Source organism: Xiphophorus hellerii, chromosome 14 (assembly GCF_003331165.1).
Source record: "Xiphophorus hellerii strain 12219 chromosome 14, Xiphophorus_hellerii-4.1, whole genome shotgun sequence".
Taxonomy (NCBI): Eukaryota; Metazoa; Chordata; class Actinopteri; order Cyprinodontiformes; family Poeciliidae; genus Xiphophorus; species Xiphophorus hellerii.
In genome coordinates, this window is record NC_045685.1 from 19,404,636 (window position 1) to 19,431,415 (window position 26,780).

The following is a 26,780-nucleotide window of genomic DNA, read 5'->3' on the forward strand; positions in this document are numbered from 1 at the left end:
TTGAGCATCGTGAAAATACTGAAGCTGAAGTTTTGATCCCTTTTCCATGCAAGCTCCATTAGATGATTGAGGGGTTTCTTTCAAACAGCCTATTTCGAAATTGCCAGAAAACATTTAGATGGGGTTTAAATGTAGGCTTTGACTAATCCCTAATCATACTCTGGGCATGGTTATGGTCGTTCTTTTCCATTTTGAGCCATTCCTCGATGGATTTGCTGCATTTGTGTGCTCAGGCTCATGTATAGAAAAACTACCTCTGATTCAACTTTCACTTTGAAAAAGACAGACATGCAATATATTGGAAAACTCCTTGCCTTGATGGAGTGCAGACTTCATGATCACAACCTGGGAATAAAAGCATTTGTATAACACATTTTATGCAACACAAGTCAGCCAAAGTGCTGTACACGTTAAAATATTCTTTATATGTTTTTGAATAAATACATTTTGTTCTAAACGTATTCATACTCCTTGAACTTTTTCACATTTTGCCATATTGTTTCTACAATCTTCAGTGTTTTTGTTGGAATTTTGTGTGAGAGGAACAGAGATGAATATTTTTTACAAATAAAATGTGAAAAACGTTTTGTGTGTCATTTATGTAGATCTTGGTCATAGATAGGAACCAAAATCTATGCAAGCTACCTCTAAGTTAGCCTCACTGAGCAAGAAAAGCTAGCTTGTTTTAGCCAGAAATGTAACACTGGAATGTTTTTGTGTGCATGTAAAAGATTTGTACGTCTACAGTTCAGCTGCATTGTTTCAGTAGGAAACTGAAACAATGCAGCTGAGGACAATTTATTTCTACTTTAATAGTTTCCATATCTGTTGGTCAAATGCAGGTCATAATAAGGAACTGATGAACACAAGCTTCTTTCAGACTCTATGTAATTGCATCATTATTTAACAAAGTGGAAAATGTCAGTTTTCAGAGGACGCTGCATAGGTTGAAACCTCCACCCTCCACCTTTTATCATATTGCTCTCACTTTCAGAGCATCTCAGAGCCAAAGACAACACACATTGCAGATTTATAAAATGGGAAACACATGTTATTGGTGTGACTTTATTTTTAGGGTTAAAAACTGAAACCTTAGCTGCGTGAAGCCTGTACGGGGATCAGACATGTCTATTCTGCTGCTACAGAAAAGCTCTGTGTGTGAAAACTTCCCACTCGGACAATATGAGCAGTGAGCGTCTGAGACAAACCAGGTGCCTTTTCATGTGGAGGTGCGTCTTTATGTCTGTGGATCGTTGTCTCATTTTGCAATCATAGAAGAAGTTAACAAGAGAGCCAGTTACACGTCTGCAAATCATCAAATCTGGATTTCAGCTTTGAACGTCACTTTTTTTTTTTTTTTAGCACCACGAGGCTGCTAGTTAATCTTAATAACATGACTCTTGGTGTGCTGTTATTTCAACTCAGATCAGGGTTTTAATTTAATTTAAATTATCCACGTAGATTTTCAAATTTATAGGGATAAATATAACTTATTTTCACACTATGTGTTTTCTAAGCTATTGCTTATATATACGTATACAATATATATACTGTATATACTGTATATATATAGGTCTTCATTTTTTAAAGAATTGTATTTTTTTCAATTACTGAATGCAATTTATTTTAATATAATATAATATACTCAAAATTCCCCTTCAAAATAAAATACAGATAAACCAATACTGTAGAAGTTTTAAACTAAATTATTAAGGCATATTTTTAACTTCTGGGTTTTATTGCCCACTAAACATACATATATACGTATATAACATACTACACCTGGATTTGTTGAGAATGTACAATATCCTATTATTAATGTTTTCATTGTAAATATATTCTTTAACTCTTTGGAGAAAAAAAAAATTTTATTGAGTTTTTAATTGTGCTGAAATTCCCAAATAGCTTGGGGATTTTCATAAAAAGGAGATGCAGTAGTCTGAAAGTCTAAAGATGATCTAAACTGGAGATGTTTACCTTCTATGATAGGTTTTCCCGTTTTATGCAATTTTCCAACATTACATGCTTTCGCAGCCAAATTCAGCTTTTTGTTTGTTTCCGGTGACTCTCTAGCAAGGTGATAAAGGAATTTGAACCATATTTTAAGTTACCGAAATACCAAATATTTTAAAGGACCTCAAGCTATTCAAACAGCCACAAAACATCTATTTGTTCCCAGAGAGCATGTTCTGTACCGATTTCCAAAACAGCTTCAAAGAAGCTTTATTTCCAGATGACAAGGCAGCAGTGTGGTCTGTTCGTCGAAGCACAAGGGATTAATTTGGTGCTGGCTTGTCCATAAATAAGTTATGCTGCTGCTTTGTGTGCGTCCAGATCTGAATGTAGGACCCAGACTCTTTTTTAAAAATTTTTTATTCCCTTGGAACCCACCATGGAGGTCCAGAACAACTGGCTCCAGCCACTTTACGTGGCTAATTTATACCCCTCCCTTCCTCTTTAAAAAGGTCAGAGTTGCTCTGATGGGTGAGTGAAGGGTTGTGGGTGTATGTGGGATTGGGATCAGGTGTGGCGGAGTTCCTGTAGCAGTGAAACCTTGACGGGTCAGCCCTAGCGTTCACAGGAAAAGCTGCTAAAACATTTGCTGATGGAGAAGGGGGGGGGGAAAGCTCGGTGCTGAGAACATGAGTGGCGGTTTGAGGAAGCAGTAAATGTCATTGCTGATTCTTAATTACGTGGCGTATCCCCGCTCTGCACTGCGGAGGCTGTGGAGTTTTAGGAAAATATTCATATGGGAGCACATTGTGGTTGCTGGCTTTCTCATCATGTCACTATAAAGAGTGCAAACATTTATTGTAAAATATTATGCTATAATTAATGTAGCGCACAATTTTACAGAATATATATTACGTTCTTTCTGCCGATTATCAATGCGTGTTCTTGTAGAATTAGCTAAATATGTTTAAAGATTTTTAAATGATTATCAGGCGTATATTTTTCCAGAAGTTTAGGTTTATGTTATTTCTGTTGGGTTTAAAACAAATCTCCAAAATTTATGGATCAGCTCAAAATCCTTGCATTATTTTAAAGTTCACATATCTGCTGGAACAATCCAAGATTTTAAAATGTTTGTTGTTTTTGTGAGAATATTCTCTAAATTCATTAGATACGCATCTTACCATCTCACCGTTTGTTCTGCAACCTGCGTCTCCATGTGGAGATTTTCTTTGTTCCATCTTCTATTACATTGATGTGCTGGTTACATTTTAAAAGGGCAAATCAACTATTTCCTACCAAAGCAGAAACTCTTTCCACTTTTTACAACTTTTGTCAATTATCTTTTTTTTTGTGATGCTCAATTACGTGGTCTTGAGTCATAGTCATGGTCAGCTCTGGGTCAGTACCACCCTTTGCTGGTCTGATGAGTTGCCATTTCTTTCCCTCTTCTTCTATTGTGCAACTCCACACAAACCATGTTTTATTTGTCTATGGCACCTACTGATTGAAGTTTTTCGATACAGTAAGTTATTTTCATGAACTGTGGGAAATAAATTGTCATGGTTTCAACAGGTAGTTTAATCCAGGTGTATTCCATTATCCGAATTAGACTCTTTTTGCATTTATTTTGGTCCAGTTGACTCATAAGACGGCACATTCTGAATCCAAATATCTCCAAGTGACCTCCTACTGTTAGATAATGTTTATTGCGCTTATATAACCAAATTTTCTTTCAATGCACTGAGTAAAACAGAGAAATACTTTATTGGCTGCCAAAGAAAGTACAAAATGTACAGCAGGTACTCACAAACTGTCAATATAAAATATCCTCACCACTGCGTTACCAAAAGAAGTCGAGTATAAAACAACCAAAACAACAAAAGCAAGGAAGAGGAAAGGGGTTAACTGACCAGAACTCATCATGGAAAACGGCAGTAACAAGATTCAATCTTTCCTTTTTTTACAAGCGACTTTTGGTGTGGATATGCGTTTTATGCTGTCGACTCAGACTGCAGTTATTTTAAAGAAGTAATGTCACGGGATAAAAAGTCCAAAGTATGTGTTCATTCTTTGAACACATACTGTTCAAAGTATGAACTTTGGAAGTGGTTATGGAAGTGGTTATGGTGTCAAGTTGGGACACCAGTATGGAAGATTCCAAGCTTGTACTGCAGTAACTCTGACAGTGTTTGGCTGTCCGTACTCTGTCCGGGTGATTTGGTGAGAAACTCTGGAGTGGCTGGAGAAGAGTCCTCTGAGATAGTTTGGGCATCTTTTCAGGATGTAAATATGCCTCTGGAAGTTGTTCAGGCGTATCGCAGTGGGAATAAAAGTCAGTGTTGACCCAAAACTGACCAGAGCAACTATAAATTTGTTCGTTCTTTCTTGAAGCCATCTTTAAATGCCTTTCACCATTTATTCCATCTGGACGAATGGCTGGATTGGAAGGTTGCTGGGTTGGAAGATGGACGGATGAACTGATAAACAAACATGTGAATGGGATGAATTTATGAACTGACATGTTGGCTGATTTACTGATTGATTCCTTAATCAATGAAGAGATGGATAAATGGGTCCATTTATCCATTTACTCTATAAGATGAAATTTTCTGTATCTTTTTATTTGTTTGGCAAAAATTCCAACTTGTCTAATACTTTGTTTTATAGTTTGTAAAACTAGCTTCATTCCTCAGAGGTGTACTTAGTGTTGGGAATCTGTTTATATCTGTTTTAGGATTAATTTACCTTTCAGCAAACTACTCCATGTTGCATATTCTTTGGCCGCAGTTTATTTATTGGTTGGTGTTTAAGCCAATGTCAGCCATCCAGCATAAGCTAATGAGTTGTTCCAGAGCAATGCCTAATGTTCTCGAGAAGTGAATCATTTTATCTTCATCTGTACTTTAGATGTTCAGGGACCAAAGTCCAGGTAGAATAAATGTCTCCTCTACAGCACCGACGAAGTTAAATAAGATCTTGACTTCGTCCGTAACGGCCACACTGGGATATTGGTCTTTCCCCTGAGCAGATCATTTTCCTCGTACGTGTAGTGCTATTCGTCCTCCCACCCACAAATTAGTAAAGGAAATGTTCCCATCACTTGTGAGACACAGCGATCCAACAGAGCAACCCTCATAAACAATGAGGATGAAGAATAATAAAAGGAAACATCTGCTTTATAGGGGTGCGGAGGAGGTGAAGGCTAAAAGTTAGATCCTAAACATCAGAAACAGTAATGAACAGAGGAAATGTTTTCATATTTTTCTTTTTAAATCTAACTTTTTGTCTCTTCCATCAGTGCTAGAATTGCTTCTAGCTGACTGTCACAGAAGTACATCTAGCTTTTAATCCCTTTTTTGGTTGAGGAGAGGAAATGCGGTTGGTTTTCAGCTGCAAGTCGTAAAATCCTTGTCCTGGTAAAACATTTTATACTGTGACCCGGCGAGTTTTTTAAACAGCGACTTTGGCGTAAATCAAGACGAGAACACATGTAGGTCTCGTATAGTATGTGCGGATGGTGAGAGGCTAACGTTTATCCCGCTTGAATCATTTAAATCTCTCCGTGGGAGCCAATGTTTTGGGCTCTTGAGTGCACCTTAACGTCGGTCGTCAGTAACTTTAGCTTCATTTGTCTCTCTTTCTGAGAACTCTGAGACTGTTAACTTAGGTCGTGACCTCAGAATGTGGAGACCTTTTAATTTGACCCTTCTTCAACTTACAGAGGAGAAGATGAAGGAGTCAGCCAAACCTCTGCTGCCTGGAAAGCAAACCTTTCCATATAAGAGGTTGTTTTCTTATTTTTATGACAAAATAAATGAAGACTATAGGTTCAAACGAGATTGTCAAAAAGTGAATGGGATTGTTTGTATGACTTCTATTGCTTAACATGTGGTCAGTTCATTGTTACCAAGTAAAAATAGTTACTGCTATGCCCTACAGCTGGTTGAAAACGGTAAAAGCTATATGTTTTCATGTCAGACTGTCAATGTTTCCACGAACACCAGAAAAACGCTGCAAGATTTGTTACTTTTGAAAAATAGCTGGTCTGCTGACATAAAGGCAGTCAAAAAAGAGCACAAAAAGAGCTTGTGCTGGCTTTACTTCCTATAAATGCTCAACAAGATGTTCCATATGTTCTTACTGTAGTAAGCACCATTTCTAGGTGGTCAGGGGTAGGATGACTATAAAGCTGCTGTCTATCTGAAAGAGTTACTCACACATCGTTCAGTAAACAAAGAATCTCATGAGAAGGTTCAGTATGAGATTAATTAATCCCAAATGCTTTAAAAAAGAATACATGCAATCATTACTGCACCTATGCTTCATAATGATGCTGTCAGAACACAATAATTACGTTTTTTTTTACATAAATATGTAAAACTTATGCTTTGGAGTTTTGAGTTTCTGACCAATCTTACCCTTTAGAAAGAAAACTTTACATTTTTTCACCATGAAATTTCTCAGTGCATCTCACATAACGAGCATGAAGAAACAAAGACATGTTAAAGGTTGAGCTTGATACAGTTAGCATCCAGAAACTGGGATGTCTATTAAAAAGGCATTTTTTTTCAATTGCAGATGTTGTTTACCACTTTGTCAATTAATAACAAAGGCACAACATTAACAATGACCACAAACTACAAGTTTAGCCACACTTACTTTTAAGGGTAAACTTAAGTCACTGTAAACACCACAATTTGGGCAAACATATTGTTAGTTGATGTCAAATTAAAGAGAGACTCCGGCTAAAATGTATTTTTGTTTGTTGTCCATCTGCCTACTTTCTGGTATCTCCTGATTTCTCAGTTTCTGTTCTTTTTCTTTATGATTGATAAAAGAAAGACCAAAACTAAAACAATCTGAAAGCAAAGTTATCTGCTTAAACACTGGAGCGCTTGTCTTCGAACGATTATTTCCACAGTCATCCCACACCTCCTGCATGCTTCCCTTCCTTACGCAATATCTTTACCTTCCTGGAGTAAAATAACTCCAGATTATATTGCGTATTTTTTTTTCTCACCTCATCTTCACAGATTATTGTTTGAACCGACTAAAGTCGCTGCCAGAAGTGCTGTGGCAGAGAAGCGGTGTCAGTCAAACACATTAATTTCCTCCCTGTGTGTTTGGTTTTTGCGATCAAGGGCCGCACATCACCTATCCCTCGGTTTATTTTCAGTAGTCGCACGTATGCAGATAGGAGAAGGATTTCCTGCAAAAGTAAACATCAGAAGCTTATGGATTAAGTCAGCAGGAGGGAGCGTGACCTCGGTGTTGACCTGAGAAAATGGGCTTAACACCAACGTTAAGTGGCGAGTAAAGTGTGTGTTTTAGATACCTCTCCTACTGGCACAATTTGCATACGACCCCTCCGTTTTATCAATCTAACAGAGTAAACCTTGTACCTGCTGTGTGGATGGCTGGATTTTAAAAAAAAAAAGTGTGTGCGTGCGCATTGGTTAAGCTGTTCAGCCCAACATAGTGATTACGGTCTCCCACTGTTTGCTTTGCAGTGCCACACATTCCACACAACCTTAATTGATTAAAATGATGTGGTGCTTTATTTGGGATTCCTGATTTGGAACATTTTTATTGTGTTTGGACCGTTGCGGCAGAAGGCCCCCGTTAAATCTTGCTACCTTGTAAGGAGCACCAGTGGGTTGGCACTAAATTTAACTGCTCTATTTTGAATGTTCTGTTTCATATTTGAGTTCTTGTGTCCTGCAATTGCCTAAGAAAATGAAAGCCACTCACTGTATGCTATATTCCCTCTGAGCCAAAAGCTGTCCATCTGAACATGTGCTTCCCCCCACTCCCCCTGTAACCAGAGGGTTTGTCCCCCAAGGGTACACCTGGCACGTTCCCCACTTTCACAGCATACATGTTCGCTCTGGCTGCAACTGCCAGATGTTATGAAAGGCTCTATTGAAGCAGACATTCAGCTCATAAAAAAAAGTCTATCTTGATAGCTTCAGCGACCAGACCATGTCATCTGATTTACATGGGACTCTCACACATAGTCCGGTGGGAAAGACTAAAGCACGGTCTGGATTTGTACGTGCGATGCCAAATGTATGTCTCCGTCTCTTTTCCTGCTTGGAAATATAAACCAATTTGTAAGGAAAGTACACTACAGCTTTTTTTTTTTTTTGAGTGTGTGAAATAGCTGAAATATGTAAGAAGGCTGGAAAAAGACGGAGAAAAATCATTCAGGCCAGAAATGCAGCCCCAACACGACGGGATTGGTGGAGGAACTGAATCGAAAAGTGAGCTAAAAGATCAAAAACTTTGAGACAGAAATCTGAAATCTCATGAACAGAAATAAGATAAAAAATGGTTTATTGTTGGTTTATTTATCCATCCTTTGTACAAATCTGTGGCACACAGTCTGCCTTCTCTTAGTCAATGCTTTGTATTGGGGTTTTTTTTAACCAAAACTAGGGTCACAAATATGGAAGTCTGAGGTCTTGAGATCCTTAGAAATAAACCTAAATACAAAAAAATGATGATGAGACAGCATATGCATTTCAGAAATGTTGTCAAAGTAAAAAAAACAGAAACAAAATAAAAACAAGATTCACAAATAAATAAAATCAACATGTTGGGCAACAAAATTATTCTTTCTCCCCACATTCTCAGGGGAGAAAGACTCACCTGGTAATGATTAAATTTTTAGCTATTGGAGTAACGCTTAAAAGAAATTAATTTATTCAGAGAATGTCATGAATATGCAGCACCAATTGCAGTTTTCTGGCCGATCCCTGGTTACCGATCTTTAAAAAGCCTGACCTGCCGATTTTGATTTTTGCTGATATAATTTTTTTTTGTCTGAACTGTTGCTAAATATAGCAAGAAGGTCACTGAGTTGGTAACAGTGGGGTGAATATTGTTAACTGTAAATGTTCAGACCTGACCTGGTGGGCTGGTCTGTCAGTCAAACCTCTCACTGTAGAGCAGAAGAGGACGGAGGCTGATTTTTAAACCTTTGCTGACGAAGATAAGATCAGGGGATAAGATGGGCTTCACATGTAAGTATCGACCAATCAGGATCCCCCAAAATTAAGGAAATCGGCGCCCAGAAATCAACTGGTCGATAAATCAGTTGGCCAATAAATGTATAAAATGTATATAATGTAAACAGCACTGCCAGAGATGCAATAAGTTTATAGCAGGTGTGTGAATGATCTAATGATCAGACTGCTGATTGCAGCCAGTCAACAATGTTAGCAGAACTAGAGGGCCCCAAAACCAAATTTTGCTTAGGGCCCCTTGGAGGCTTGGACCGGGCCTGGCGATATAGTTATAGTTTTCTTCTCTTACCACAGCAATCACTTAATAATCACAAAAATAAACATTAAGCCTAAAACCATACTGCTGCAACAGACTGAATGTTCTGCTCTTTGTGTGGGAAATATCTGAGTGTTTTTTTTTTTTTTGTGGCGTTGTTGTCAGTTACTATGGCAACGAGTCTGCGCGTAGCTGCGCTGATACAGAGTGAGAAAGAAGCGGTTTTGAGTTGTACTTTAACGGTTTTTCCATTTGCTGTGGAGCACAGCACGAAATTAATAATATCTACATGTCCAAGTTTGATTGAGTTATTATTCTACGGCGGCAGCGCGGCTATGGATGACATGTGTGAGCGTTGTGAGCGTTGTCCGCATGCGCGAAATTTCTTTATGTAAACAATAACATGCAGGGGGTCTATATTTGTAAATATGATTATGATTAAGTCAGTGCCTCACCGGTTATGAACCTCACCGCACGTCACTGTTTTCAGTGTATTATTCTACTCCACCTACAATACACACGCTTGCTTGTGCTAAATTCAAAGGTATCAAAGAATAGGTGGCTAAAACCAAATGCATGCCACATTTTTTTCGATTACTATTTGCAGCTTCCAAAACAAAAATCCTGTGATGAAGAATTTTTTTTTTTTTTTTACATGACAAAGTATGAAGAAGTTCATGGGGAATTCATATGTTCAGCTGTACTTTTCCTCCAGTGTCATCAAATGTAAGTGTGACAGAGTGAATCTGCCTTGTTTCCACTGCTGCGCTTGACCGAGGCCTATTGGACTGAGTCAGAACCGAGACCTCGTGAAGCTCAAATTCACTACCTCACCAGCTACTTTCCCCCTCAAACGTCCACGCGCAGTGCGCACACACACAAAAAAAAATTACAGCCTCCAAGGCCCCTCCCTCCACCTCCACATGTTGCTCCTGAGGAAAAGCAGCTGAGAGCCAGAGCGGACGCAGCAGGCTGGCGGCGAGGACACGAGTAGTGAGTCAGGGAGGAGAGCGCAGCAAGCATCCGACTCACACAGGCGGAGCTGAGGCGACATGGAGCTGGGGGCTTGCAAGCTACTGGTGACGACTCTCCTTGTGCTGGTACTGGACTTATTTGTTGTAGCTATTTTTGTTAATCACATTTCCTTTGCTGTGCTATAAAATAGCCCGTGAATCCTATTTATATCTGAATCACTTGAAAAATATTCTGCAGGTTGTTGTTTTGGTGATTTTAGGGCTCTCTGTTGCTTTACAGTGACTGCCCTGAGTCGTGCATGACAAAGGTTTCAGCAGATGTGTGCATATCATATGTCTTTGAGACTAAAAAAAGGAATCATTTGTATATTTACACAGTCTGCTGAAGAAGGCTCCAGAGTCGGGTTTCCCTTTCCTTGTTGCAGGAGTTTTCCATCTTCAAGGGAAAATGTACTTAGCCTCAGCTGTTGACAGGTGTCTTAAACAGAGTCTGCCTGTCACAGCTTAACACATAGCTTGGATATACAGTTCTGAACAAAAGCCTTCACTTACTTTGTATTTCTTTACATTTTGCCTCCAATCAGCCAGACTTTTCTTAAATATAGTGTTTAGAAGTGGTTGCAGTGGATAGTTCTTCAGGTTTTCTTTAGGTTTTTCTTTGGATTTTGGATTTGGGGTTAGGCCAACAAAAAAGAACAGTCTTCAAAGGAATCATTGTACGGTAAGTTTGTTAAACCACATAATATTATTTGCTGAATGGGGTATTAATTTGGGCTCATGTGGAACTGTGCAAAAATCTTCAGTCGCCCTTAAATCACTAATTAAATTTTCTTTCTCTTTCTTACAAAACAAGATTACAAATCAAGGATGTTGTGGATTATTTTTATTCCTCTTTTGAGTCCCACCTTTTAACATTCTACATGTTCCATGTTTAAAAAAAATAGCCAAAATTTTATGAAAATCTTTGCGAGACCTTTAGGAAGCCTACAAAATGAAAAAAGTAATAAAGTAGCTAATAAGTCCAGATTTTTGGATGGAAGATATTGGTGTAAAATTTCTTAGCACAGATGTGTCACTCTTTGATTGTTGACGCGTCATTTTAGAATAAAGTATGATGACGTAAAATTGTCAGTGCATTAATGTGTTTGCTAAATTCGTCTCGTACGTCTAAAGCATAAAAGCAAGTGACCTGCGGTCTGTCCTGGTTGTAAAGGTTCACCTGGAGGTATCGGAGCAACATGGCTGGTGAACGTGGCAGTGAAAGGTTTAGGGAGGCTCTGGAAGTGGTAATCGGATGAATTTTGATTAGTAACCCTGAAGACCAAAGGGATTGCTCTCCAAAAAGTGAAGTCTTGTCCTCCTTTGTTTTCATCAAGAACAATAGAAACACAGTGAGCCAAACGACTCTTCATCTATTCCTTCCATTCTTCATCCGCTTCCCCTTCTCTCGCCTCACCGGCCTCCTTACGCCCCGGGACGAAGCTCTTGGTTTGTAATTGAGTGAATAATTCCCTGATTGCTTTTCAAAGGAGACTTAAGGTGGTGAGGAAACAGGCTGGCCAGTGCACAGCCTGTGTTTATTTACCAAGATCCAAACATTAAAATAGTTGGCTCCTGGAGAAAGGGCCGCCGTTGCCTACATGTTTGCCTAAATGCTCTGCTGACTTTGTTTAGGTCTCGCCATCCGCCTCTGCTGTTCCTCAGGCGTCATCAGCGCTGACAAGCATTTATATCAGTCCCCACGCACTTTTTAATAATGTGAACCCCACCACTTCGCTCTGTTTCTGGAGTGCAGGGTTGTTGTTGCTACCAGGACCCAAAGAAAATAATCAGCAGACTATTATTGCATTGTATCTGCTTTCCTCTGTGATATCCATTTATCCTTGTAGACCAAACACAGTGCCATTCTGTTGGAAAAAGGGCTCAAAGGGATAGAAATGACTTCAACGTAAGAAATGTGTGTGAGAGCTGAAATATAGGGTCCATTTTCAGGTCAGTCAGTATAAATTACCTTAAAACTAAAGGGTGAACTCTTTTCCTTACAGATCAAGATATGTGAATTTATAGCTATTGTAACCTTTGCTCAGTTCAGTTGATCTTTTTAGTTATAATTCAGATAATCCTCTTTATATACAGAAATATTTTTGTAATACTGACAGATTCATGTCCATCTGTCCATTGTCTATACCTGCTTATTCTTGATGCCTGTTTCCAGCGATCACCGGGCAAGAGGCGGGGTACCAACCCAACCCATCACAAGGCAGCATAGAGACGCACAGGACAAACAACTATTCATACTCATACCCACTATAGGGCAGTTGAGAGCTAATCTAACACTCATCAATCAATAAATCAATCAAATTTTATTTGTATAGCACATTTCAGCAGCAAGGCATTTCAAAATGCTCTACATCATATCAAACACAGAAACACAATGCAACATAGAATCAACAATCAAAACACGACATTAAGTCAAGTTTCATCAATAAATTTGTAATTGATTACGTTTCAAATACAATCCTAAACAGGTGGGTTTTTAGTCGAGTTTGCATCCATAGAAGGTTTACCTGTTACACTCCTACTGTGTTATATGGAACAAAATATCTATTTATTTTTATTCCCACTCACGCTCACAATCACACAGTTTAAAACTCATGGGTTTTGGGACTGTGGGAGGAACCCAGAGAACCTGGGGAGAACCCAAGCATGTACAGGCAGAACATGCAAACTCCATGTAGAAAATCCAGGACCTTCTCGGTTGGCTCAAAAGTGTTAACAACTATTAAAAACCCAGCTGACTGCATTTATTCACTGACTTTGTAACAATCCTTCCACCTAAATGACACAATCAAATTGTGGACGATTCGATTGTGTCATTAATTTTGCAGCATTCCCTGATACTGACCTGGTGAAGGAGTAAATGCATGAAATTTAATGAAGACATAGAGTTAATGATCCTTTAGTAGTTTCATCTAGAAGAGAAACGTAGCGAAAGACATCAACTCTGAGCCAATCCTAAAATCCATTCCATTAAATCAGTACACTCCAGGAAAGTGTCACAGCTAAAGAGCAACGCAACTAGATGCAACTTCTATGAAGAGAAAAAAAATTGAGAGACTGAAACTGCAGACAATGCATAATTTGAGAGTGGTTAGAGGAAACTTTATTAGTATGTTCTGGAGTCTAAAGCAGCATAAACAGCATCTACCTCGGGGGAGCTGGTTCCACAGGAGACGCGACTGAAACCTGAAAGATCTGCCTCCCACCCTCCAGTAAATCTGCAGTCTGAGAGTAAAGTCCAATCATATCTCTAACATAGGTATCAATTGTCATCAGAACTGCAAATTGGTGTTGACATCAACGAATCTCTCCAGGAAACAGACAGAAGAATCAAGTCAGGAGTCATTAATATGGGAAAGAAAAACAAATGGTTTACAAAATTCAGAGCAGCAACATCTTTGTAAATGAGTCTTTTTAGGACAGAGATGGAGGCACAGACCCAGGAGTATTTTAATGGGAAAAAGCAAAAGCACTTTAATTTAAGAGTACTTTTCTATAAAAAAAAAGATTACAAAAAGATTTTGCTAATGCCTCTGTCCTGGAAAGCAACTCTCCCAAACTCAGAAATACTGGACAAGGATTACTTTCTGCTGAAAAAACAACGACGATACAGAAAGGCATTAGCATTAGCATTAGCATTAGCATTGACATCACAGTCAATGAGTCAGTCTAGGAAAGACACTCATCTAATCCTAGATTCACTGAGGCAGGAATCCTTTCTATGGGAAACAAATGGCAGCAATCTCTCCGTCAGTGGGTTCATCCTACAAGAGACACAAATTGACAGCAAAATTTATAAATATAGCACAGAAAAAGAAAACGGCTGTGAGATAAAAGCATATAGCAGCATTAATGCAGCACAGAGAATGGCTTACCTCAGCTACTATAACCTTTATCCAAAGGAAAGTTTTCGGCCTGTTAAAAGTAGACGCGGTGTGTGAGACACACACACACACACACTAGCTGGGAGCTAGTGATAATTTAAAGATCTGCCTCCTATTCTTCTTCTTGGAAATCCAGGAACTACATGTTTCTAGAGTCGGAGGCACCAGCAGCTCCTACCACCTCATGCTAGATTTGTGCCCTGTTCAACTGCTTTTTACGGGACTAATACGATTGGAAAATCCCCTCAGCATTTACCATGTGGAAACATTTTAATGTGTTCCCGTGCTCCTTTTGACAGGCCGAAAACCACGACTCAGTGGCACTCTATTTTATTCAATGTGTTCTCACCTCCTGCCTACTGAGCCATGTTCCTGTTGGCCTAGATTTGATTTCCCAGTCTTTTTTCATAAATTCTTTCCAAGTGTTTCATCCATCCACCTTGTGCACAGGCGACCAAATTCTCATGAAGCGAAAACCTCTTTGTCCTTGATAATGAAAGCAAACTATACTCATTCTTCCATAGCTTCAGTTCAGCTTTTAAATAATGCAGCACTGGAGTTTCCTTCAGTAATCTTTTAAAAGAAAGCCAAGAAAGTGAACCATGGTGTTATTTATATCCAATCACAGATAATCCAGATTATTTTACAAATTCCCATTTTTTTAACAGCACAAATGGTTAGTCCAGTTAAAGACTGTGAGCGGAAAGTTGGAATGGAAAAAGATGGATAATACAGACATGATCTCCTGTTTTTTGGCTGTCATTTCACATCCGAGACGTGCGCTTGTCCTCATAATATTGGTCTTGGGTGATGCTGTGGTATTCCTTACACCACTGCCAAATACAACGCAGTGCAATTAACAGAGAGACACAAAAGTGTGGCCTGAACTTTATAAAAATGACTACTTTATCATCTAATGGCTGACTTTGACTTTTTAAGTTTTTCTTTCTCACTGTCACATTCGCTTTGTTTTTCAGCAGCTAACGTGATTTAACTGGATCCTTTCTTTGTGAATTATGGCTCAACAGATTAAATATTAATTTCTAAAAAAATAAATCTACGAGAACCTTCCTGTTTTGTTTCCTTTTATGAGACAGTCTTGGATCAACATTAAAATAAATCCAGAGGAGCGATGAGGGCTGCATTAAGGACTTCTCTTACCAGGCCCTAAGCAGCACCACAGTTTCAATTCTTGAAAATGACTCTCCTCTGATTTTCAGTGACATTTATGGTTATTCACTCATGCACAAACGCTTCTCTGGTGTGCAGAGCTCACGGATGGCGCGATCAGAGGAAGATCGGGACACGCTGTGGGACGCCTGGGGCTCTTGGAGCGAGTGCTCTCGTACATGTGGTGGAGGAGCCTCATACTCATTAAGACGATGCCTGAGCTCCAGGTAGGGGTGCTTCTCTTGGTTTATGCTATCTTAATCCAAATCTCTCTTCCAGGTGAAAACCGTACCCCTATTCTAGGTACTTGATTCAGTACCTAATAAGTTAAATTATTCCTCAGAGAAATGGGTAAATCAACAAGATAAAATGATTTGATCTTAATCTTTGTGTTTTTAATATGTCTGTGTGCGGTTTTTTTATTTTATTCTTTTGGATTTACAACTTTCTTCATGCGACAGAGAATGATTGAAAAGTCTGAAAAATAGGTAGTTACGGGGCAACGTGAAATTATCATGGTTTGATAACCATTTTTGTTTTGAAATTTTAAACAAAATGCACAATGTAGCTGCTTTCATTCAAAACTGACAAGCCATTATTAATCATTGATCATGCTAATATATTGATTATTATGTATAACAGCTTTCACTAGTGTTTCAATCCAGATAGATGCATAAAAATGAAGCATAAGAAACCATTTGTATTGACAGTCATTTGATCTCACTCCCAATCAGCTCTCCTATATCAAGTATTCATGACAATTATTTACCCATCAGTTTCTTTTAACAAAATTTATTAAGTAAATTTAACTTCAGTCACAGGAAGTGACGCAAATTTGTAGTATAGAGTCGTGTGGAGTTTATAAATTTTTTTCTTCACATAAATTATATCGTCATTTGAAAATTAAATTAAATGTTGTAGTTACTTGTGTTAAAATTTGATTCATGATCTGAAATGTTAAATTGTGACAAAACATCAGAAACAGAAGTGATCAGTAGGGGGCACAAACTTTTTCACACCACTGAATAGGCGTCAGGGTCCTTTAATCCTCCAGCCAAAGTCACCTGCTTGCTTTGACTTCAGATTAAGCTGCTGACTTTGATTAGAGTTTCACTCTGCTTGGCAATATGGGCAACTATACTGGATTTGATGGGTGACAGGAAAAAAGGGACATAAGGACAGACCGGGTATGTTTTCCACAGAAATGTTGTCACATTTATAGGCTTGGAAATAGCAGCACAGTGACTTCACCACATTCCTCCATTTTTACAGTTCCCAGAATCTATTGCTCACTGGCTACCTTTAGCCAGTGAGCTTTGCTGCTAAAATTCACCGCTTTTTCACCGCTCGGGGTGTTCAGGAGGGAGCCGCCAAATGACAGGAGCAGCCAGTGAGATCATAAAACATCTCAACTGTGTAAAAGACAAATTGACAAACCAGCACAGATTGTATTTAAGGTCGCAACGGAGTTACCATATGGCTCTAGCGCTCTCTGCACATGAGAACGGGCCCTGAGAAACACAAGACTGTCAAAACCTCATGCTCAAGGTGCCAGACCCCCTCTGTAGATCACGGTAAACACTGAGGTCAGGAGCGTTTTCAGGACTGCAGTTCATGATGTCTGGGACCAGCCAGCATTTTTTTGGTCAGGCAAACCTCAGAACGCTACTGGCTGTAAAAGCAGTTGACGTGTTAAGAGGTGCTTGGGGTTTCGGCTCCTTCTGTGATTGCATATGAGGAGCTCTACGTACTCGTCGGGGTCCAGGTGGATCTGTTTACAAACCTATGTGTCCTTTGGCAGTTACTACCGCGAATGGGCTCAGATCCACCCCGCTGCTGGGTGGGAATGAGGGAGCAGTAGCCTGGCCAGGGGTGGCAGATATAACAGTGTCATTAAAAAACAGCACAAGGCCTCTTATGTGTGTCTCCGTGTGAGAGTGAGCGATTTTTGTTGGCAGCAGAGGCTGAAAATGGGCTTGTAACACCCTCCGACCAATTACAGCTTCTTTACACACACACACACACACACCGAAACACACGCCCACACACCCACACACACACACACACCAGTGGCCCTGCAGGCAACTTACTGCCACTGCAAAAATACCCCTGGAGGTGATTAGGACACTAATCATCTGGCCTTCATTAGGCCATTCCACGCAGCGCTCTTCATCACAGAACTCCAAAGCATTGCTGGGTTGCAAGAAATAAATGCAGCGTGTATTCTTCATGAGGCTCGAGTAGGTTATTGTTTTTTTCATTTTATGCTTATTTGGCCAGAAAAAGCTTTACGATATTAAAAATAGATGGTTCATACCCATTGTGCAGCTTGAGTGGACAAAGTTTCCGATCTCCTCATCTACATGGTAAATGTCTGGACACTTTTCTGCTTGAAATGCCTAAGCTTTGTTGTCAACAGGTTCCTTTGTTTACAGGAGATACTCAGTATTTTTTTATGAGATTAATAATCTTGGAAGAATTGCAGAGGAAACGCATCCCTACTAACACAAGTGAACGGCACAACATTTTATATGAAGTGTTGTTGATTCTGAGCAGAAAACGATTGTTTGCAGTATCAGCCAATAATGAGACTTCACCTGCTGGGTTGTTTAATAAAATTTAAAAGTGGCAAGCTTTTGACATTTTCATCTACCTCTCATATGTGCTCCTCTTCACTTCTGAAAAACAACAGGGATGGCTTTACTGCGATGACAGCAACTAACTAAATGGACAAGTTGGAGCAACATCAAGCCTTGAAAAGGCTCTTCATCTTGGTTTTCCCTCTAATTGGCTCTCCAATTGTGTGCATTTATTTATAAAATACCAGACTCATATTCTATAAATGACCTGTTATGTAGTCCAGATATTCTGACATCAAAACCAATGATGACACAGTGATGAACCCTGGATTTCTGGCTCTGCCTACTTCTGTTTAAACTCCACTGTGGAGATTCCAGTGTGAGAAGGAAATGAAAAGGGAAATTCATTTTATTGCCTTTACCGTTTTTTATGTTTAGTTTATATATTCCTGGTCCCTGAGTGAGTTTCCACACTGATCTTTGCTACCTGTCTCTCATCTCTTGGTCTTTGGAAGTCTCTTGTTTGGGTTCAGGCCCTGTTTGGCTTGGCAGAGGGGACTGTCTGGATTCGTCACAGGCTCTAATGTTCTTGCCATGCCACACGCTCCACATCCACTCCCTGCAATAACACTGCAAAAAAAAAAAAAAGAAGAAAAAAAAGTCCCAGGCCCTTCACTCATGTGCGAGTCTTAACTGTGAGACGTTGTCTCCAATCATGATTTCTGATTAGCCAAGGAACAAAGACAGTGAAATTCCTCTTAAGTTTCTGAACTCAAAAGGAATATCATCTAATCAGTTTCCACTGCGGTCTTGGGTGATTGGCCTATCATTGTTACCATCAGCGGTTTATCATCCCTTGACGAGAAAAGAATCCTACGTTTCAGTAAGTGGTGAGCTCAATAGTTTGGGCAGAACCACCACAGACTGGAGGGAGTCACGATCCAAAGTGCTTTAATCTGTTCAGCAGACACAGACTGCAGGACTCCACTATCCATGCTCTCCTAATGTATGTATATTACTGTTAATTTATGGAGCTACGATTTGTTTATGGACTAGTACGGCAAGACCAATGGCAGTTTATTCAGACTCTTCAAAGCCGAGGTTCACTCAATTCTCTGTATTTTCATTTGGATAAGATTATCCAAAGAATAACACTCTTGTGTTTAACCCACATTTCTCTCACTGCTCATTTATTGTTTCATCATCTCTGTGTCCACACCACTCTCTCTCTGAACTCTTAACATTTAGGTCACTAGGCTCTAAATCAGGTGCAGACAGTGAAAGTCTAGCCACCTGACCAAATATAAAACTGGAAAGTACAACTTGATTGCATGATAGATAAAATACAATAATAGATTGCCATGCATTGTAAATTTCTCTTTGAGTCAGTTTAAAGTGCGTAGATGTAGTGCAATCAAAATTAGATTTAGAGTTAGGTTGGCACTTTAGCCTGTTTCACCTATTATGAATAGTTTTAACACCACAAAAGAAAAAAAATTGCATAATTTTTTAAATTAAATCTATACAAGTCCACTGTATTAATTTTTTTTAATCTCTGTGTGATTTTCTTCTATAAAGAATTGCTTCACAGAATCAGAGCTTATCAGGGAACAGGTATGCGGGTAAAAATGAAATTGACACCACATTGTTTGGGATGAGACTCCAGATAATATGTAGGCATTTTGGTTTGTTTTATAACTTTTTTTCTGTCTACTACAGGACCTGTGAAGGGCAGAATATCAAATACCGCACATGCAGTAATGTGGTAAGTTCAGTTCAATGTACAGTATATAGCAGTGGCTATTTAAAGCTGCTTTTACTTTGGAAAAGAAAAACTGGGCTGAAGATTGGGAAATTGAAAATATAAAATTTCATACACAAGGGGAGTTTGTCATCTGTGATTTTGTTGCAAAACGGCCCAAGCTCACCTCATCCCATTGTTTGAAACCATTGCTATACAGATATTTACTTCATTATATGTGTCATAGTGTTAATTACCATAGCAATTTAAAACCTTCTTTGGTGTCTCCATAGGACTGTCCGCCAGACGTTGGGGACTTTCGTGCTCAGCAGTGTTCAGCTCATGCAGACGTGCGACACCAGGGTCAGTTCCATGACTGGCTGCCTGTTTATAATGACCCAGAAAATCCTTGTTCGCTCAAGTGTAAAGCCAAAGGCTCGGGCTTTGTGGTGGAGCTGGCACCCAAAGTGCTGGACGGAACACGCTGTTACACCGAGTCCTTGGATATGTGCATCAGTGGAGTCTGCCAGGTAAGAGGAAGCATCAGAGAGCTGAACTGCTTTTTGTCCTGAAATACTTTGGCTTACTTGTTTTAATTTATCTAAAATCCAAATTGTGGACCTGGGATTGTTGATCATGTAAAAGTTAAAAATAAACTAAAATCTGACATCGGAAAATTTGACTTTTGTTCAATTTGAATTTAATTCTTCTCAAACATATATCATGTGAAGAAAAAGTTACAAATGTTTTTATGTTGGACCCAACCAACATAATATTATTTACTGTTACGTTTTGTATATTATGGATATCCTGGCCAGTGAAATCAATTGCTTCCACTAATTTTCTTTTAATTTATTGTACACAAATGTCTAGTGGGTTACATATTCTATTATGGGGAAACACAGAATATTACACTGTGTAATATTCTATTACACCATAATAGACTATATATATTCTACAGTGAAGATATATACTGTATTCTATGATTCAGAATACATTTCTGTATTCAGTATTTGATGCAGAGTACAGAAATGTATTCTGCACCGTAATACATTTTTGCTCTCTAAAAAATGTCTGCCGAAAAGCTATATCAAAGCTACAGTCGCAAGCTTTACTGGTTTAGTTTCATTATTTCTTTTAACAAGCCTTTTACTACATACTGTTGTTCAATAATAAATATTTTCAGAGCTTCAAAGGTGTAGATAGCATTTACCATTTTCTTCCACAGTCCTGATTATGGATGTCCCAAACAATCTTTGTAGATTTAATGGAGAAATTAACTAATTTTTGACACTAGACTAGCATCCAAAAGTCTTTGCATGATAGTCCATGCAGACATACCTGCTGCCATCCCCAAGCAAGCTCTGCACTGGTAACAACACAATGCCTCTGTTAAACCACCTTCAGGATGCAGTCCTTCCACTTCCTGAACTTTCTTGGATACGCAGAAAACTTTCTTTTGAGCAACTAAACTCTTTGCACTCTTCAACTCCTTGAACTTCTTGCTGACTTGATAAATGGTTGGCTGGGGTATAACATCACAAACAGCTATATCCTTGTTTCTGAAGCGACAAAGGGAGGGTGTGTTTCTTCTGAGGTGTTTATGGTTCATTTCAATCATCGCTTCCATTTGAAGCATATTTCTTCCTCCAAAATGTCAAACTGAACCCAAAAACTTGTGATCACGTGAGGAAAAAAAAAAGAGCTAAGTCAGGTGAAGTCATCATTTGAGCTTATAGTAAGCTACTGCTGTCTTAAACAACCATTCAATTTTTCATGCACGGATTTTCACTGCGGTTCAAAAGGCATCAGATTACATTGCCTTCAAGTACATGATCTTGAAAAGAAAGAAATCCAAGAAGACTAATGCACAAAAGGCTGAGTTACATCATATGCCATCTGTTTTAAACATGAATACCCAATGAGAATAATTTGAAAGATGTGGCTTTTGACCAACCATCCAGGAAATAGTTTACAATACTTTTTTTTCCCTCTCAGTTGAATGAAGTAACATCCCGCAGTCCTGCTCGTCTGCATGGGCGCACAGTTTGGTGCGCTATTTTACAATGCTTAGAAACACAGAGTGGTTTTGGTTTTGTGTTACTGACAGAAATAGTGAAAAACTCCATCAATCAACAATACATGCTTGTGGACATTGAAAAATGAAAAAACAGAGAACATGTTGAAATTTAATGAGATGCAAATTACTTTTGATGGTATCGCAGTGAAGCAAAGACTAGATATAAATATTCATCACACCAAGGGGTTGTTTGGATTGTTTCATGAGACTTACAAAGTAAAAAAAAAAAAAAGAACACGTTCCTTGGGAGTTTCTGCAAAGAGTTTTAGGTTTTGTTCTGAATTCATTACATTGTTTCTGGAGAAACATACAACACAACAGCTCACTAAGTGATATACTGGACACTTTATTGTCCTCCTGAGACGTTTTCGTCTGAACTTGATGCTGTAACAGTTGCTGCCTCAAATAAACATCCAGAAATGTAGTGATGAGGGACTGTCAACACAGTCATGACAAAGCACCCTCAGCATCAATATGCTGAAGAAGTTGTTTCCTGAATAACTTCCCTTCCCTTTTATAATTATAAAGAAACTTTGCCCCTCTCTTCTTTACAAAGTCCCTTCGGTTTATTGAGGTTTAGGGACATTCTTAAATAGCTTAAAATCTCACAAAGGTATTGCAGTCAGGTTGAGGCCAGTCTAACATCTTACTTATTGTCTTTTTCAGTTACATTGTGAATTAGATTATTTTGCCTTACCTAACACAATACAATCAAATCACCACTTCTATTACCCACTCAGTCCTTTAGGACATTAAGGTGTTTCCGTCGGTTTCCGTGTTGCAGATTGTTGGCTGTGATCATGAACTGGGCAGCACGGCGAAGGAAGACAACTGCGGCATCTGCAACGGAGACGGCTCATCCTGCAGGCTGGTGCGAGGCCATTTCAAGTCCCAGCATACTTCAGGGAAAAGTAAATACGCTTATTTCTTGCTTTTCTCTAATTAGCAAGTTACCGTACTTTTTTTCCTATAGAAAATAAAACTTAGGCATAGTTATACATAATTCTCTGCTTTCCAAGCATAAATGAATAATATTGCCTTCAAATACAACAATAAATCATCTTTGCATCAACTGATGTTTCTGCTGAATTAGCTCCACTTGCCTTTGATATAAAATCTGTATTTATTTTGCACTTTGTTTAAAGAGAAATCAGCATATTTTTACATTTATAAGGGTGTTTATTCATATTTCTTAAACTTTTTTTTTGTCTGTCCCATTCAAGCTGAGGACACTGTGGTCGTCATTCCCTATCAGAGCCGTCATGTTCGTCTGGTCTTGAAAGGCCCGGATCACTTGTGTAAGTCCTGGTAGGTCTGGGGTCCCCTTCCATCCAAACTAGCGATACCCAAAAGTTTTGGATTTATGTCTTTTATTCTTTGGTTGCACACTGATCCAAAGTGCACTGTGTTTGAATCTTCACTACTTAATATTATTTATTTGTTAGAATTTAAATGTTCCTCAATCTTTCTATATGAGTACAGAAAGATACCTCAGATGGTTTTGTTATTAATATTTCCCTTTTACAAAATCTAAACAGATCTATCAGCACTTCAGAGACAGAATATTCTCTTAGCTAATCTCAGAACTCCAGCTGCTCAACTGAAAATGTATAGAAGAGTATAAACTGGCTTTTTTACTGTTTTTCAGGTTTTAGTAGGTATGAAAAAGGGAGCTATATTTTGGAAAATTTGTACTAGAAAGTATTAGAATAACGCTAATTTAATGTAAAATGAACCTGGTAGTCGTAGTTTCACTTTTTGGTGACGTTAAATTAAGCCTGACATCAGCATCTTGATTGTTTTCAGTTTGACAAAAGGCAAATTATTTAACTTCTTACGAATTTTTCAGCATTTTAACAGAAAATTGAAATAAAGAGTATATGTTCCAGGTTAAAATAGCAGTTTAGGAGTCATTACAGGTTTATTTCTGCAGGTGTTGCTCCTGCAGAATAGTTAACAACTTTAAATAGTGACTATTAACGTCACTATTTAAAGTTGTATTTGCAACTATGACTTTAAATATTTTTGATGAATTAAAAGCAGTACACAATACAGAATTGCGGTAAATTCCAATAAATTAGAAGATCAATGAAGAGTGGATTTATTTGAGTAGTTTAATTCAAATTGAAAGCAGCATTTTGAGTAGACCAATTTTAAACAGAGTGATATATTTTGAGTATTTACATCTTTATATTTTAATTATTAAGGATGACTGCTAATGAAAACCCAAAGTTCAGTTTCTCACAAAGTATTTAGTTAATCTATTACAAAATACCAATTAAATAATATTTTTATGACAGTATGTTTACAGTGTTGGCTATACAGACAGAGAAGACTGATGACATGACCCCATCCTCAAGGTGGGGAAGTAACTAAAGGTCATCGCTAAAGAGGAAGCATTTCAATCAGACCAATTAAGACTCTAATGGTCTTAATTGACCAGTAAAGTCTAAGATACTAAGTTTTTAGTTTTCATCAGATGTACTCATCTAAATTAGCATTAATAATTACTTGAGTGCATATATCTATGTATTATGAGTTTCACCTTTTAAACTGAAATGCTTCTGTTTGTTTGCAGCCGTTCTTTCTCTAAATGTTCTTGCGTGATTTAGAGACTTGGTGTCATAGCTGAGGTTGGGTCAAACGGGGCAGAAGCTCATGGCAGCGACGGCCTCCTTGCAGATCTTGCTCGTGATCCTGCTGGCAGTGCTGCGCTGCTGCTCTTGGCTTTCAAACAGCGAAACCAGACTGTGCTCATTGTGTGTGACTGGCTCTGACTAAACCTCTGTGTGTGGTCTGTCCTAAATCAAAGCAATCCTTTAAGCTGCTAGACGTTTTAATCACATTTTTTATTTCCTTCTTCATTTTGTTTGAAGAACAGTGACAAAGTAATAATAAAACCCCACTGAGAAATTATTGGGTTTGATGATGAGGAAGTTCTGATATTTTAGCAAAAAGAAACTAAAGTTTTTGAGCAGAATAATGGCTCACCTGAACTCGGATGTCTACGGTTTTGTTTTAGTTGTCTAATTTGTTTTATCTTCAGATGTGGAGGGTAAGACTCTACTGGGGGAAAAAACTGAACTGATGTTGGACCAATCTGGGCAATACTACTTGGAGAACACCACCCTGGATTTTCAAAAGCTTTCAGACAAAGAAATCCTCCGAATGACTGGTCCTCTTGGAGCGGACTGCACCATCAAGGCAAGAACTTACATTAATATGTCATCGCCTTCTTAAAATAATGCCCTAAGTCTTTTTTTTTTTGCCTAAATCATCTTTTAGCAAAAAAAAAAAGAGTGGAGGATTTTTTTAGAGTATTATTTTAAGAAGGTGACAATATGCGCCCAGTGATAAAAATAGCAAATAACTCACATGGAAAGGTCTGATCAGAACCAAATTTGCAAAACATGTGGCCCAGTGATGAATATGTAAATAATTCAGTTTGCAAGAACTTATCTGAGCTTTTAAAACAGTTGAAGGTGCTCATAAAATACAAATAATATAATAAATTAACACAAGCAGTTAGCCGAGGTGATATAGTTTAGACTCATGAAGCTTGATTCTCATAACTTAATGTCACCTTAGACTCTTTCTTTTAAAGAATATTAACACAGATCAAAATATAAGAAAATTAAGAATATTTTGCAATGTTCTCACAAGTCTAGAAACTAATGTTTTTTTCATCATGCATCTACAGTTCACTCCAGGCCACTAACAAAGTTAGTTTTTGACATGGTGTCACTATCTTTTGTTTTTTTTTCTTTCTCCATAGTTAATAAAACCTGTTAACAGATTTCATGCAACAGATTTGAACAAGTTGACAATAGATGGTTCCATGTGTCGCATATTTTCTTTTCAAAGTGCCGTTTTTTTTTTACTTTATTTTGAACCTTGGTCATTAACATTCATTCTTGCATACCAGTCAAACTTGCAATCTTCTTCTTGATGACACATTTTGGTGACATTTATGTGTAGGAACTACAACAGTAGCATTGCAAAATCTAAAGTGAGGAGAACTGGAGGACATGTCTTACTGAAACTGAAACACTGGTTGTGTAAATAAGAGTTTGTTTACTAAAATTATTGTTCCATCAGCTCTCAAGCTTGTGCTTGAAACTAAAGCAAATTAAGTACTTCACCCGTTAAAGGATTTGAAATGCTTATCTCAGCTTATATCTCTAACAACTTCACACTGTTAAAAACCAACCAACACTCAGTCCTTTCTGTATGCTCCACAGTTTTACTCAAACCCTTTTTTATGAAAACCTCTACAGAACCCGTCCACAGTAGGTCCAGATAAGGCTTTCATTTACAAACTCCAGCTGAGCCTCCCTGCTTTTAGCAGGGTGCAAAGCAGCTCTGGTTTCACATGTTAAGATTTAAAGATATTGGAGGAGTGTGAACCACTTCAACATGAAATGCAAATTAATCTCCTGACTGCTTCCCCTGCTGTAAAGGACAGCATGTGTTGAAGCACGGTGTTGTGTGTTATTAGTATCCCAGATGCAGAGCTGTGCATGTTGGTACCGTACAACCATGGTTTTAAGAGAAATTAAATTTTTTCTAAATGTTGAACAGCAGCTCTTTAAATTAAACCCTGATCTACTCAGAATGCAATCATCGACTGCTGAAACTTAGTTTGAATGTAAAGAGAACGAAGCTGTTATATTTTTTTCTAGTTTTTATTCGAAGGGACAGAGTGACTTATTTCATTAATTCCTTTTTGTTCTGTAGATACAGCTCACCAGTGTTGCAGACAGTGGGATCCAGTACATTTACTATCAGCCCATCATTCACCGCTGGAGAGAAACGGACTTCTTCCCTTGCTCCGTCACGTGTGGTGGAGGCAAGCCTGGCTAATTTCTGATCAATTATGTTGTATCACACAGAAAACCGATTCTCTGTTGTCATGTACATTTCCTTTTTTGATTTAATGTACTTTTATTTTTTTTATTAGTTTACTTAGTTTAATGACAGCTATTTTATTATAACTTTTATAATGTTTGTCTTTAGATATTGAAATGTTTCATATTTACACTTGATAAAGTA

At 38.3% G+C, this 26,780-nt stretch overlaps 1 protein-coding gene across 5 annotated transcripts in view; it reads left to right on the forward strand.

Moving 5' to 3' along the window:
* The window catches only part of adamtsl3 (ADAMTS-like 3), a 102,064-nt gene that overhangs the window by 51,859 nt on the left and 23,425 nt on the right, over positions 1-26,780 (forward strand). For 3 of the 5 annotated variants that reach the window (XM_032583512.1, XM_032583514.1, XM_032583517.1), the window contains exons 3-9: positions 15,428-15,555; positions 19,627-19,672; positions 19,942-20,178; positions 22,513-22,639; positions 22,952-23,026; positions 24,775-24,932; positions 26,466-26,577. In XM_032583512.1, the coding sequence (XP_032439403.1) occupies positions 15,428-15,555; positions 19,627-19,672; positions 19,942-20,178; positions 22,513-22,639; positions 22,952-23,026; positions 24,775-24,932; positions 26,466-26,577 (883 nt within the window). Of the gene's footprint in view, positions 1-10,133; positions 10,341-15,427; positions 15,556-19,626; positions 19,673-19,941; positions 20,179-22,512; positions 22,640-22,951; positions 23,037-24,774; positions 24,933-26,465; positions 26,578-26,780 lie in introns of those variants that run through there. The other 2 variants (XM_032583515.1, XM_032583516.1) reach the window with 2 other exon arrangements.